This window comes from Salminus brasiliensis, chromosome 24 (genome assembly GCF_030463535.1).
Source record: "Salminus brasiliensis chromosome 24, fSalBra1.hap2, whole genome shotgun sequence".
Lineage (NCBI taxonomy): Eukaryota > Metazoa > Chordata > Actinopteri > Characiformes > Bryconidae > Salminus > Salminus brasiliensis.
The window spans coordinates 14144114-14158522 of NC_132901.1; the positions used below are offsets into that span (position 1 = coordinate 14144114).

The 14409-nt window shown below is 41.2% G+C and overlaps 1 protein-coding gene across 2 annotated transcripts in view; it reads right to left on the minus strand.

Moving 5' to 3' along the window:
• lrba (LPS-responsive vesicle trafficking, beach and anchor containing) overlaps positions 1–14409 on the minus strand; it is a 295746-nt gene that overhangs the window by 18267 nt on the left and 263070 nt on the right. For both annotated transcript variants that reach the window (XM_072669753.1, XM_072669751.1), the window contains 6 exons: positions 13116–13283; positions 10867–10956; positions 5135–5312; positions 3213–3278; positions 1907–2062; positions 309–476 (listed from right to left, as the gene is read on the minus strand). In XM_072669753.1, the coding sequence (XP_072525854.1) occupies positions 309–476; positions 1907–2062; positions 3213–3278; positions 5135–5312; positions 10867–10956; positions 13116–13283 (826 nt within the window). The remainder of the gene's footprint in view (positions 1–308; positions 477–1906; positions 2063–3212; positions 3279–5134; positions 5313–10866; positions 10957–13115; positions 13284–14409) is intronic.

The window sequence follows — 14409 nt, forward strand, 5'->3', positions numbered from 1 at the left end:
CAATAAGTGTCTCCTTTCAAACACACAGACAGACAGACAGACAGACACACAGACACACACACACACACACACACACACACACACACACACACAGTATGTTACCTGACCCAAGCCTGGCAGGACCCAATAAATATACAGAGTTCAGGATGATTTTTAGCATAGAGCGTTGGGCTATAGCTCCAACCACTACAGTAATCCATGCTCCACCCACTACAGTTATACATGCTCCACCCACTACAGCTGTTTTACTATGTACTAACATCAATTGTATTTATTTAGTTGTACATTTTTAGGGAAGTAAATGTTACCGTTATTGGGGTCTCCGATGCTGCAGTGTTTTCCGCTCCAGTACCACAGCAGCAGGGTGGCGTCTCTGGAGCCCGATAGGACGTAGCAGTCTCCACCGATATACGACTCACTCCGCACCAAACACGTCACTACGTCACGATGACCAAACACAATCTGCACCAGCTTACCTACACAAATAACACACACAATCTAAGGACATCTTTAACCCCAAATACATGTACACAAAGAGTACACAGAGTACACAGTTCCTTCCTTTAGTTACAGTGATTTTCACACAGCTGTCGTGTTGGTTGTGGTGGTATTAGCTGATGTCTGCAGTCATTTGTGTGTATGTTGATGGATTAATTAATTTATTTAATAATTCAAAACAAATAATTAACACAAATAATTACATACTACAATTTCACAGTAGATTCTTCATAATTCACAGAAGTTAGTAAATAAATCACAATAAATACTAAACCATTTATAGCAGATATTGAGTAATTTATGGTAGATGCCAAATAATTAATTGCAGATACTGAATCATTTATAGTATCTACTGATTGTAGTAGACACTAAATAATTCACAGAAGTTAAAAACTCTAAATACTAAATAATTAATAGTAAATATTAAATAACTATTAGTAGATCTGAAACAATACAGATATAAATGAACTTGCAGTGTGCAATCATTTTATCTATAATAATAGAATTTCCATCCCTTGCATTTTTCTATAACAAAACAATAAAATATTAAAATATGATGTCCCCCCACTCACTCAACCACCGACCCACACACACACACACACTCTTCAGTCTACACTCTCCAGATGTGTTTAAATGCTCCCTGATATGCACTACACTCTAAATATTTGGGTTCGAGGGGCTGCTTACACTCGCACAAGCACGCCTGCAACCGTGTGTGTCTGTGTGTGTGCGTCTGTGTAGGTAATTGATGTCAGTCCAATTGTCCAAATGTGTGTAGCTAAGCTGGAGTCAGTGTGTGAATTATCATGTGGAGTTTATTTCAGCACAGACTAATCACTCTTACTCACGCGCACACTCGTGCATACACGTACACACACACACTCAGGGCTGGAACTGTGTCCCAATCAAGACCCAAAGATAAGATAACCTCTTGTAAAACTTTCAATCTCTGTGTGTGTATGTTTGTAAGGGCAGCAGATTTAATTCTAGATTCAGCATTTCAGAACATTGAACACATCCTTTGAAAAGCTGTGTGTCATGACTGGACCATCTGCAGGGCCAGTCGTTTCTCCGACTGATAAGAGAATCGCCACTGCTTTATACAAGCTGGCACTTATGGTGCGGAGTATAGGGCAGTATGGGGAGTATAGGGTAGTGGGTAGATTTACGGCTTGATATGTCATTGTTTATAAAAAAATAAATAAATAAAAAAAACACTTTTCCATTACTCTTCTTTATATCTTGGCTTTAGCAATATTTTGAAGTTTTGACCCAGTTCTAGTATATCTGTATCGTTTCCCTCTTTTGGTCATATTCTCTCTCTCTCTCTCTCTCTCTCTCTCTCTCTCTCTTCTGCATTCTTACTTTCGCTTATCAGTAGGCTTGAGTGTGGCATTGCTGTGGTTACCTGTGTCGGTGGAGTAGACGCGGAAGCTCTTGTCCCAGAAGCCGGCGAGCAGGAGGAAGCGGTTGTCAGAAGTAATGATGAAACACTGCGAACTGACCTGGATACTTTGGTCCAGCAGGTCAGTAATCTGCCTACGATGAGCGCCCACATTACTTGCTATAGAGAGACACAGAAACAGAAGTAAATAGAAATAAGAGAGAAAGAGAGGTTAAAAGTAGTCACAGTGTTGCATGTGCTCTGAGCTATTTTACAGACATAAGATAAGTGAGTCATGGCAGGTTCCTTTCTCTGTCTCTTCACTTGTCTGTCCCTCATTTCGACTCTCTCTCTCCCTCCCTGTGTTTTCCCTTATTCCTCTCTCAGTGCTGAGATGAAAGGCCATATTGTGTTGACATCCTCAATCACACGCCCTCAATCAGACATCATTACACCATCCATACTCATTTACCCTGACACCAGAGACAGGTGTGAGTGTGTGTGCAAGTGTTTGTGTGTGCGCGGTGATATACAGGCGAAGCTACAGCTCATTGCTTTCCAATTTGCATGTAAATGCTGAGTGGAGCCTGAATGGATGACAAACAGCTTTAATCTCCTCCCCAAGATGGCCCACACTCCAACCAGGCCTCTCCCACAACTGTGTTCTTCTATAGCTACTGTTGTGAGGTTGGACAAGCTTTACCCATTTAACCCTAATGAGAGACTGTAGCTCCACCTCAGTGTATATCACAATACCTACATTTAGAGTGTTATTAATATTCACCCTAATGAGAAACTGTAGCTCCACCTCAGTGTATATCACAATACCTACATTTAGAGTGTTATTAATATTCACCCTAATGAGAAACTGTAGCTCCACCTCAGTATATATCACAATACCTACATTTAGAGTGTTATTAATATTCAACCCTAATGAGAGACTGTAGCTCCACCTCAGTGTATATCACAATACCTACATTTAGAGTGTTATTAATATTCAATCCTAATGAGAGACTGTAGCTCCACCTCAGTGTATATTACAATACCTACATTTAGAGTGTTATTAATATTCAACCCTAATAAGAAACTGTAGCTCCACCTCAGTGTATATCACAATACCTACATTTAGAGTGTTATTAATATTCACCCCTAATGAGAAACTGTAGCTCCACCTCAGTGTATATCACAATACCTACATTTAGAGTGTTATTAATATTCACCCTAACGAGAAACTGTAGCTCCACCTCAGTGTATATCACAATACCTACATTTAGAGTGTTATTAAAATAAAGCACACTATCACTACAAATATGACTGACAGGTCACTCACCTATCAGAGGGTCAATCTCCACCGGCAGCTGGTACTGCTGGTCTGGGGTTGAAGAGGTTTGGTGACCTGGAAGGGAATGAGAAGGAGAGAGCACAACAGAGTGAGAGAGAGCGAGTGAGTGAGATAGAGAGAGAGCGAGAAGTAGGTTTTGATATTTATTATCTTATAAACACAATCCTTCTATATATTGTGGTGTAGTGTAGTGGGTAACAGTGCAGCCTTTCCCATGGAAGACTATCTGGAGACCAGAAATTTAGCTGTACCCATTCAGCCTACAGCAGTTTAGCCCCGCCCATTCAGCCTACAGCAGTTTAGCCCCACCCATTCAGCCTACAGCAGTTTAGCCCCACTGATTTATCCTAAAGCAGTTTATCTCCACACATTCAGCCTACAACAGTTAAACAGTTAGGGAAAACTATAAAACACAGAAAGGTGTAGGATTTAGGCCCTTTAAGTGATCAGCCAAAAGTAAACTTCCTCAGTGTCCCTGCAGGGCCGCCCTGCGCTCCTCCTTATCTCACACTGATGTTCAACAAATAAAACATACAGAACCAGAGCAGGTGTGATGAATGGGAGTGGACAGGAAGTGGATGGTGTTGAGAGGAAGTGTCACATTTGATCCAGCGGAGGTGGAGATGTTAATGTCTCCGGAGAGGGCGATTATCTTCTCTCACATTTCCAGATAAACCAGGGGCAGCGCAGGAAACGGAGAGAGCTGACCATATTAATACTGAGGAGATGGTAAAGCGCTGAAGCTGAGGATGAGAGGGTGGCTGAGGGATTTGCGCACGTTTACACACCTCAAAACGCACAGCACTGTAACTTATATTATTGTGTTCGGTCACTACCTCTGCATCGTTGGCCTCTTGTCCTTCTGTCCATCTTATTTCCTCTTGGAGAACACATGGAACCTATGTCTTTTAATGTAAGCTACTCATGCATGGTACACAGCAGCACCACTCACAAACAGTTTAGTTGGCAATGGGCTACATGTTATCTGGATTTTGGGTAAAAGGGGCACAAATTCACAGGGGGTATAGTGTAACATGAATCTTATATGTAAATAAATGGATTCCATTAGAACATGCTGCCAATGATTCACCTTGAAGACTGGTTGTGTTGTACAGAAGTATTTTTTTTTCCACGGTAAGTTTGATTGCTAAATTCTGCAGTGTGTGTTCTGGTGAAGCAAAGTGTTTACTTTGCCATCTGTTGGCCGCTTTGGGGTGTGACGCTTCACTTAACTGATTTCAGCCTGTGGCTCAACTACAGGTGAGGTATGAAACGCTCCACAGCACAGTGCTGATTGACTTATCAGTTCAAAAACTTTTTTCTCATTTGGAAAGCTCAACTTTTTTGACGCTCTCTTTGTGTCATCAATGGGAGGCAGCATGAACAAGGCTTTGCTTCGCTGCTATGTAAATGCACAGTTAGTCACAGAATTACAATACTTTTCCATTCCACTGTTTAAATGTCCTTCTTGGTGGCTGTAATACAGCTCTATTTTAAAGCTAGTCAGACTAAAGTACAGCTTTGGCACCGCAGGGTTAGTTTAATACTATGAACCTCCCCCAAGTAAACAACAGGGGAACACCATATCCCCCCATATATATTCTCAGCAGCCTTTTTGGGCACAGATTGTATCAGATGTGAACAAAATGTAGTAAATAAAATTTAGCTTAGCCTTATGGTGCTGATATTTGCAGTTCTACTATATATGCTACATATTTATTTAGCAGATATTTTTATGTATTTAGGTTGGAAAGCTCAAAACACAGAGTTATAATGCATTAACCTTATTTGTATCAATTTACTGTTACTATGGGTATGTTGTAATATTTGCACTTATTCTGCTTTCAATGACACAATGAAGTCTTAACATTACACATATTCCAGAAACACGTTTTCCCCAGGATGCTCACCGGTCAGGCCGTGCCACTTGTTGACGGCGAAGAGGCGGTTGGCAGTGACTGTGATGATGGCGGGGTTATTAAGGCCGGGCTGAGTGTTAGCGGCTACGTGGACCACGGGAGAGTTGGAGGGAAACTTCAGCACCATGATTACATCCTGCTGCATCTGATCTGTGAACATCAGTGGAGTCTGCAGGACATAACAAATAAACAAACAGAAGAAAGAGAGACAGAGAGAGAGAGAGAGAGAGAGAGAGAGAGAGAGAAGGGCCAGACAAGTTAACTTAGTCATTTATAATGTTGTGGAAAGCAGGAAAGTCTGTGTGTTGTGTAAAAAGCTCTGTAAAATGTTAAATGATCCATTTAGCCATTCTGACAGTGTGCCATACACTGCAGGAAGTATAGTGGGCGATATGGCTTAACAAGGTGTACATTTGAGACCATAATTAGTCTAATTATGTTTATTACTAATTATGGGGGATTTTTGGAATTGTGACAGAGCTGTGGTACACACTGAGGCTCAAATTAGCTTCCTCACCAGCTTCTTATTCCAGCACTTCGTTCCACCTTAAATGCTGTAGTTGTGCAGCCCTGACCAAAATGTAGCTAGCCATTAAAAGGTGGACAACAAATCATTTTTTTTGTAACAGGTGTTGGTCTGAACAGCAGCAACATCCCAACCCTGACTGCTGAACAGACCGTACGTGATGACACCAAAACAACGAAAAGCACATCCTACAGGTTACAGGACATTCTAGAGTGGATCTGAATAATATTTTGTCTCTGAAGGACGATTTCAAAGCTTCCTTCAAAACACCCCAGCCCTCTTCTTCATCTGTATCTGCTAACAAGTAAAGCAGGACCAGCTTAAAGCTTAAAAAAGAAGCACACGCACACACAGTGCTGTTTGATTGCACAGCAGCGAAGTCACCCAACCATCAAGTGGACTTCCTCAGGAGACAGTGGTGTGTTTGTAGAGGTTGGAGGGCCGCGCTGGGGTCAGGGACGGACGGCTGAACTCACGCGCGGCATTTAGGCCCAGCGTGGTGTGTTTGGAAGGATGTGGGTGTGTGTTTAGGTGCTGAGGAGCTTGTAGACGCAGCAAGGCATCCAAACAAACAGAACTGTAGTCAATAGGAGCTCACACACCTCCGCGCCTGCCGTAAACACACGCCACACTGCAAGCTCTGCTGCTACCGCTAGTGTGGTCCAGACCAGGAGTTAGAAACTGAACTAAACTGAACTGAAAAACTACAACAGTACACTGTCTCTGTCTTTAAACACTAGGGGTGTGTAATGATATTGCCTGGTCCTTGTCTTTTTACCTCCCTCCATGTGTTTTTAGCCACAGGGGTCTGTCTTTGTCTAGGTGTTTCTGCTCTTCCCCTGTCTGGCCTCTTTGTCATGCCCCCCACCTGTGTCTTGTCTGTAGCCTAGCCTTCTCGTCACTGCTAGTTTGTCTTTTCTTGTCCATATGCAGTGTTTTGCTAAGGATTGTATGTCTGCTGGCCTCCTGATTTGCTGTTTTTGGAGTTTCCATGTTTCCTCTGTTCACTAGTTTTGTGTCAGTTTCCATTGTCTGCTTCGTGTTTTTGGTTACCTTTGGATAAAGAGCTATAGAGCTAAAGAGCTAGGAAGCTAGAGAGCTGTGGAGCCAGAAAGTTATAGAGCTAGAGAGCTGTAGAGCCAGAGAGTTATAGAGCTAGAAAGCTATAGAGCTAGAAAGTTATAGAGCTAGAAAGTTATAGAGCTAGAAAGCTATAGAGCTAGAAAGTTATAGAGCTAGAGTTATAGAGCTAAAAAGCTATAGAGCTAGAAAGTTATAGAGCTAGAGAGTTATAGAGCTAGAAAGTTATAGAGCTAGAGTTATAGAGCTAAAAAGCTATAGAGCTAGAAAGTTATAGAGCTAGAGAGTTATAGAGCTAGAAAGTTATAGAGCTAGAGAGTTATAGAGCTAGACAGCTATAGAGCTAGAGAGTTATAGAGCTAGAGAGTTATAGAACTAGAGAACTAATAGAGCTAGAGTTATAGAACTAAAGAGCTATAGAGCTAGAATTATAGAGCTAGAGAGTTATAGAGCTAGAGAGCTATAGAGCTAGAGTTATAGAACTAGAGAGCTATAGAGCTAGAGTTATAAAACTAGAGAGCTAGAGTTATAGAACTATAGAGACTAGAGTTATAAAACTATAGAGCTAGAGTTATAGAACTAAAGCGCTATAGAGCTAGAATTATAGAGCTAGAGAGTTATAGAGCTAGAAAGCTATAGAGCTAGAGTTATAAAACTAGAGAGCTATAGAGCTAGAGTTATAAAACTAGAGAGCTATAGAGCTAGAGTTATAGAACTAAAGCGCTATAGAGCTAGAGTTATAAAACTAGAGAGCTAGAGTTATAGAACTATAGAGCTAGAGTTATAGAACTAGAGAACCATAGAGCTAGAGTTATAGAACTAAAGAGCTATAGAGCTAGTTATAAAACTAGAGAAATATAGAGCTAGAGTTATAGAACTAAAGCGCTATAGAGCTAGAGTTATAGAACTAGAGAACTATAGAGCTAGAGTTATAAAACTAAAGAGCTATAGAGATAGAATTATAAAACTAGAGAGCTATAGAGCAAGAGTTATAGAACTAGAGAACTATAGAGCTAGAAAGTTATAGAGCTAGAGTTATAGAACTAAAGAGCTATAGAGCTATTTATAAAACTAGAGAGCTATAGAGCTAGAGTTATAAAACTAGAGAGCTATAGAGCTAGAGTTATAGAACTAAAGAGCTATAGAGCTAGAGTTATAGAACTAGAGAGCTATAGAGCTAGAGTTATAGAACTAAAGAGCTATAGAGCTAGAGTTATAAAACTAGAGAGCTATACACCTGGCTTTTACACCTGTCAAGTGAAATCTGAATGTGATGCAATCACTGAAATTACATGTTCATGCTAGGTGTAAACAGGTTCTCTGACATGAAGCACACAAACACAGATGCTGCACTTCACACACGGCATTCAGAGAATTTTTATTCTTAACATACCATGTAAAAAATGAATGTTTTTGACATGAGGCTGAAGCTTCTTGACTTCTGAGGTTCTGTTCTGTTTATCAGCAAGCTTTTATGTTACAGTTCAAGTTATTAACTGAAAGGTGCAGAACAGCAGGGAATGTATGGATGCACGTGTGTTTCCAGTCAGTAATCACATGAAACCACAGTAAACACAGCACTGGAATGAGAGTGATTCAGTTTGACATGAGCTCAGGAAATGGCTAACAGGACCTTTCACTAGAAATATAGACCTTAAGTTCTCAGGCATGTTTTATTAAATTGGGTTAAAAGGGGTTCGATTTAAACCATTATTTTAATCCTGTTTTTGTTTTGAATTAAACTTAGAATAAATTCAGAATTAAAAGTAATCCTGTGAGTCCATTAGTTTACTCAGATTGGCACTGAAATCAAACTACAATCTGAGGGGGTTTCAGGTTGTTTGTTTCAGGTTATATCAAACATTACTCAAAGAAATCCCTTTCGTTTTAAGAATTACTCATAAACACCTCAGCTACCACCAAGCAACACCTTAGTGGTAATGGCCATCTAATATACCACAGCATCCAATGAGCAACACTATAGTTACTATAGTACTATCGTACAACTCGCTTACGTCAACCTAGTAAGGATCTGAAGAAGCCCAAAATTGTTAACTTGCGTTCTGTTCATTCTCAACAGAGTTAAGGTTAGGAATAGGGTTAAATTGACCATTTACTGTTACTACACAAATCTAACTTGGTTACCAAGAACGATCAACAGCTATTTACAGCATTTTTTATTTCTTGGGCATGATTTCTGACCAACTTCAACGCTTGTTTATGTATTTTCCCTTTTATAGATTCTGTTTACGCTGTGAGACAGTTGCATTGTGTGGGTTTTCCTAGACCACACTTATAGTCACTGCGATGTCTCCATCCAACAGTGCACCACTTTACCCAGCATATCCTGTTAAAGCCGTCACACAGACGTCTCACCCACCAGCAGGAGACACGGAGCTAATTGGTCTAGTTGCTATAAATGACACACACAAACTCATAGCCTCAGCTTCCTAAACACAGTGTAAATGTCATTACAGAGAGCGAGAGACTGAAGAGAGATGGAGGGAGGGATGGAGGGAATGCTCTGTCTACACAATTACACTGTCAGACAGTCCTGTTTTCCACTTGGTAAGTCGCAAATACGAAGTGTTACCGTCAGGGTAGAGGAGAGGATGGTCAAAACGCATGCGCAAGCCCTGTGGACAGGACATCATGAGCCCGATCCCCGTTAATAACACAGCCATCTGTGAAAGTCCCAGTGAGTATAAAGTATGCTCTCTCTGTGTGGGTAGAATGGCTTAACTTCTCCCATATATCTTAGTATGGTGCCAGCCAGAACAGCTATCAGTTAGCAGTTAGCATTCTCCTCCAAGCTCCAGTGGTATTGCAATGCAATTTGAAAATGTGTCTTGAAGGAAGCAGGTGCTATCCTTCACCCTTCACTGGAAGTATTACATGGTAGGGGAAGATCTTACTTTTAGTTGGTAACTTGGGCATTCCGTAAAATACTGAAACAGGGTTCTCTGAACCACTACAATGGCAGATGTCTGCCCCCTGCTTAGAGACGCAGAGGGCTACTATCACGCACCAGCACACTTTACACGGCTTGTGTGTGTATGTTCACTGGATGGTCTGAAGCAGTTCTGTTGAGTTATCAATGCATCGCAGGCTTGTTTGTTTGCTTGTTTGCATAAACATCACTGATGAGGACAGGACTGAAGTCTTGACCGCAAAGCTCCCAAAGCAACGGAACAAGCAGGCTAGCCAACTAGTGCAACAGTGCAGTGAGAAAAACGTTTTTTGAGGGGTTATTCAGTAAAGGAAACGGGTCCATGCCAACTCAAAGAACCACTGCAATACATATAAAAGATAATAGAAGAATAAAAGATTCGCCATCAATTTAAATGGTTCTTTATACACAAAGAAAACCTAATATAAACGCTTCTTTAAAAAAAACTTTTAAAAAAATGGATCTGCAGAGCACCAAAAAAAGCACTACTGTTTTAAGTCACAGAGGTAACATGGCGGATGTAGGTGGTAATCCGAGGAAATTGTGGATAAACTTTGCGATATACTCTGCAGGAACAACAGGAAATGACTATTATCACAATGGTATGGTAATAAAAGCACCATCGAAGCAAAAAGCCAATCTACTAACCATGACAGATGGACCTCTTTCTCATCTTTTACCTTATTTTCTTAATCTTCCAGCTACTGTGACCTGGTTTATACCCGGTCACTTCATGTGACTAGTATCAGAATTGTGTCCTGATAAGATTTTTATCCATCCTGATAAGATTTTTATTCATATGCATTTTTATCCATATGCATTTACACGTAGTAGTGGTTGGTGTGGCGCAACAGGTAACACTACTACGTGCCACTGAGCTGGGGTTCGATTCCCAGTCTGGGTGAATATGCTGCGCTACACCAATAAGAGTCCTTGGGCCAGACTCCTAACACTACACTGACAATCAAAGACAATCTATCAATCAATCTATAAAACTATCAACTTTGAGTGGGTGGAGCTTAGCTTACAGGAGTGAATGGGTGTAAAATAGTAAGACAGCAGTTTTCTAAACACTGATCACACTCATGACAACACACAGATGAACCAGAGATGGTAGAAAAAAACGTGTGTCTGTACAGATGTGTGTGCTATGCATGTTGAACTTACCACTTGCATGGCGGAGCTTCGGGGTGGGTGAGGCTCAATTAACAGCTGGCAAGGAGTTTGACCAAAACTCCTGATTTGAGACTCCACCGCCTGAGAGAGTGGACGAGAGAGGTAACAAGAGAGACAGATAAAAAGCTTTATTTACACAAAAGAAAAAAGCCAAGCTTCTCTCTCTGACTTTACATCTACAAGGTGAACTGATCCACTTGAACCAGCGCAACACACACTAACACACCACCATCATGTCAGTGTCACTGCAGTGCTGAGTATGGCCCACCACCCAAATACTACCTGCTCTGTGGTGGTCCTGTGAGGTCCTGGCCACTGAAGAACAGGGTGAAAGAAGGCTAACTAAGTATGCAGAGAAACAGATGGACTACAGTCTGTAATTACAGAACTACAAAGTGCTCCTATATGGTGCGTGGAGCTGATATAATAATGTAATATATGAATATGAATAAATGTTTATATTTATGTATACACACACACGCAGACTGTATATGTATACTCAGTTAGTTATTTCTGTAAGGAAAGGAGAGACTGAGCGCAGAGAGACAGAAAGAGGACAGAAAGCTTTCTCCATCACTCTCTAAGTATGTTAAAAATCTTTTTCCTATTTAAAGTCACTCTGGCTCCAGCAGTATTAGTACATCAGGAAGTGAAGGGATTTCTCCCTCTCCCTCATGTCCCTCTCCTCTCCTCCTTTGTTTAGAGTGCTCTGTGGGTTAATGCAGTCTGAGCAGTTAAATCCTCTGTCTTCTGTGGAAATCCTACGGTGATCTCATTACAGACTCTGATACAACACAGAACACACTCGCATCACACACATCTGGAAACATCTTTACACACACACACACTCACTGATACAGCAGCACTGCAGTTCTGTGACAAAATCATACGCTGCCAGCAACAAGAGAGGAGGAGAAGATGAGAGAGGAGAAGAGTGGAGGAAAGAAGGGAGGAAAGGAGAAGATGAGGAGAGGAGTGGAGAAGAGGAGAGAGGGAACAAGTGGAGAAGATAAGAGAGGAGAAGGGGAGAATGGCGAAGAGAAGAGAGATAAAGAGATAAACAGAGGAGAAGAGAAGAGAGGAAAGGTGAGAAGATAGGAGAGGTTAAAAGAGATGAGAAGATGAGAGAGTAGAAGAGAAGAGAGGAGAAAAGAAGAAGAGAGGAGGAGAAGATAGGAATCTCTCTCTCAGTGTTGATGTCTTTGGGTGCAGTGGCCCAGCACTGATGAGGTCCCTTTATATTCTACACATTTAAATGATGGAGACGACCCCTACTCTTATACACACACCCCCACCCACACACACTGACATCCACACACGCGCACGGTCATGCTCCTGGAGTCACCTGATTTACTCTGGCCCTTGACAAGCCAATCTGAGTGAACAGTGTGTGGTAGAGAAACTCTCTTATTTAGCATAATGGGGTTTGGTTCAGTATATGGGGGTTACACACACACACACACACACACACACACAAAGCAGAGGAAAGGTCACAGTGCTTCTGCAGGGTGGGTAGGATGGGGCTTTGTATGCAGGTATGCGGCAAAAAAACAACAAAAAAACTAATGCAGACTGAACCACACTGTACACCTCTGTAGCCTGGCCTTTTTATATAGTTAAAACAGTTCCAGTAAAACCCACAGTGACCGCTAATCAGACTATAGTACAGCCTCCACACAGCAGGGTTAGTTTAACACAATGTTACTACGAAGACCCGCAGATTAAACATAGAGATAACTCCCTCCCCACCCCATATATTCACAACAGCTCATTTTCTGTGTGTCAGTATAGGCTACTTGTGTGCATAACCTCTATTAGAGTGACTGAATGAGGACTGCATACTGTCTGATCTGGTTTGTGTGTATGTGTGTGTGTAGGCTGCGGGGTGTGTGGAATGTCTCATGGCAGATTAGGGTCAGTGCGGAGACGGAGGACTGTTTTCTCAGACGATGATTACTTCCTGTAGTACTACTGCCACAAAAAATGAAACCGAGACACACTAAGAGTTCTCACACTCTCACACACACCCCCTAATCACTACAGATCAGCCTTTTACCACTGCAGATTCATTCGCTTTGATTCATATAGTAGCCCAAGCCAACTTCCATGCTCAGCCAGTTAGGAGTTTCTAATAAAGTGGCCAGTGAGTGGAAGCACAAGGTACAAGTCTCCAATAAAGTGGCAAGGAAACGTACAGTTACAAATATGTAATGTGTGTGTGTGTGTGTGTGTGTGCTGACCTCTCTGAGCATGGGATCTGTGATGTTGCTGAAGTTGACAGCTCCCTCGTAGGTGAGGTAGTAGAAGACATTGAGCGCCCTCACTGCCTCAGGGCCCTGCTGCTTATATCCGAATATCAGGTCAATCCACTGGTGCAGCTGACATGATACAAACTCACTCTCCAGAGCCTATACACACACACACACACACACACACACACACACACACACACATACAAACAAACACAGAGAATAAAAGGTGAAAAAACTATATTAAAAAATATTGCACTCAGCTAGTCAATAATGGTTTATTTGCATATGACATTTTATGCATTTATCAGAATATTATGCCGACTTTATTATGCCCATTATATCAGCTCCACTTACCATATAGGAGCACTTTGTAGTTATATGATTACAGACTGCAGTTCATCTGTTTCTCTGCATATGTTGTTAGCCTCCTTTCAACCTGTTCTTCAACTGTCACCATTATTTGGGTGGTGGGTCATTCTCAGCACTCCAGTGGCGTTTTAGTGTGAGTTGCGCTGGTAAGAGTGGATCAAACACAGCAGTGCTGCTGGAGTGTTTAAACACCCTCAGCGTCACTGCTGGACTGAACAGTCCACCACAACAACACAATCTAAATAATACCTGCTCTGTAGTGGTCAGATGGACCACCAGATGGACTACAGTCTGTAAATATAGAAATACAAAGTGTTCCTATATGGTAAGTGGAGCTGATATAAGATTAAATAGATGCACATACATACAAATTCTTAAACCTAGTACATTTTATACAATGATAAAAATATAATATGAATACAATACACATTTATGACAATACTGCAAAGAAATAAGTAAAAAAAAAAAAGTCTTACATGAGGGCAACCTCTTGTAGATGGTTTTTAAATGACCTTTTAAAAATGTCTCTCTGTTGTTTTAAGCACTTTTCAGTACTACATATAGACCATTTGTCGCCAAGATTGCAGTAGTAGTGAAAGTGAAATTCTATAATTCATTTCAGTTTTCTTTGTATTTAAATCATATCAAACAATGGAAGTGAGATCTGTCGGTTCAGGATGAATTTCACACTGTTTCTTCGCAATGTCTTCTTCAGTGCGTTCAGAAAATGAAACTCCCCCTTCACTCTCACCTTAGTGGATCCATAACTCATGTAAATGATCAGTAAAGTGAGATTTCTGTAGATGTGTTTGTGTGCGTCTTTGTTTGGAGGGTGCACTTCAGCCTGGCTGTGATTATTCCCCCGTTGTGCTGGCGTTAACATACAAGCTATTTCTGTCTTTATTAGTGAGCA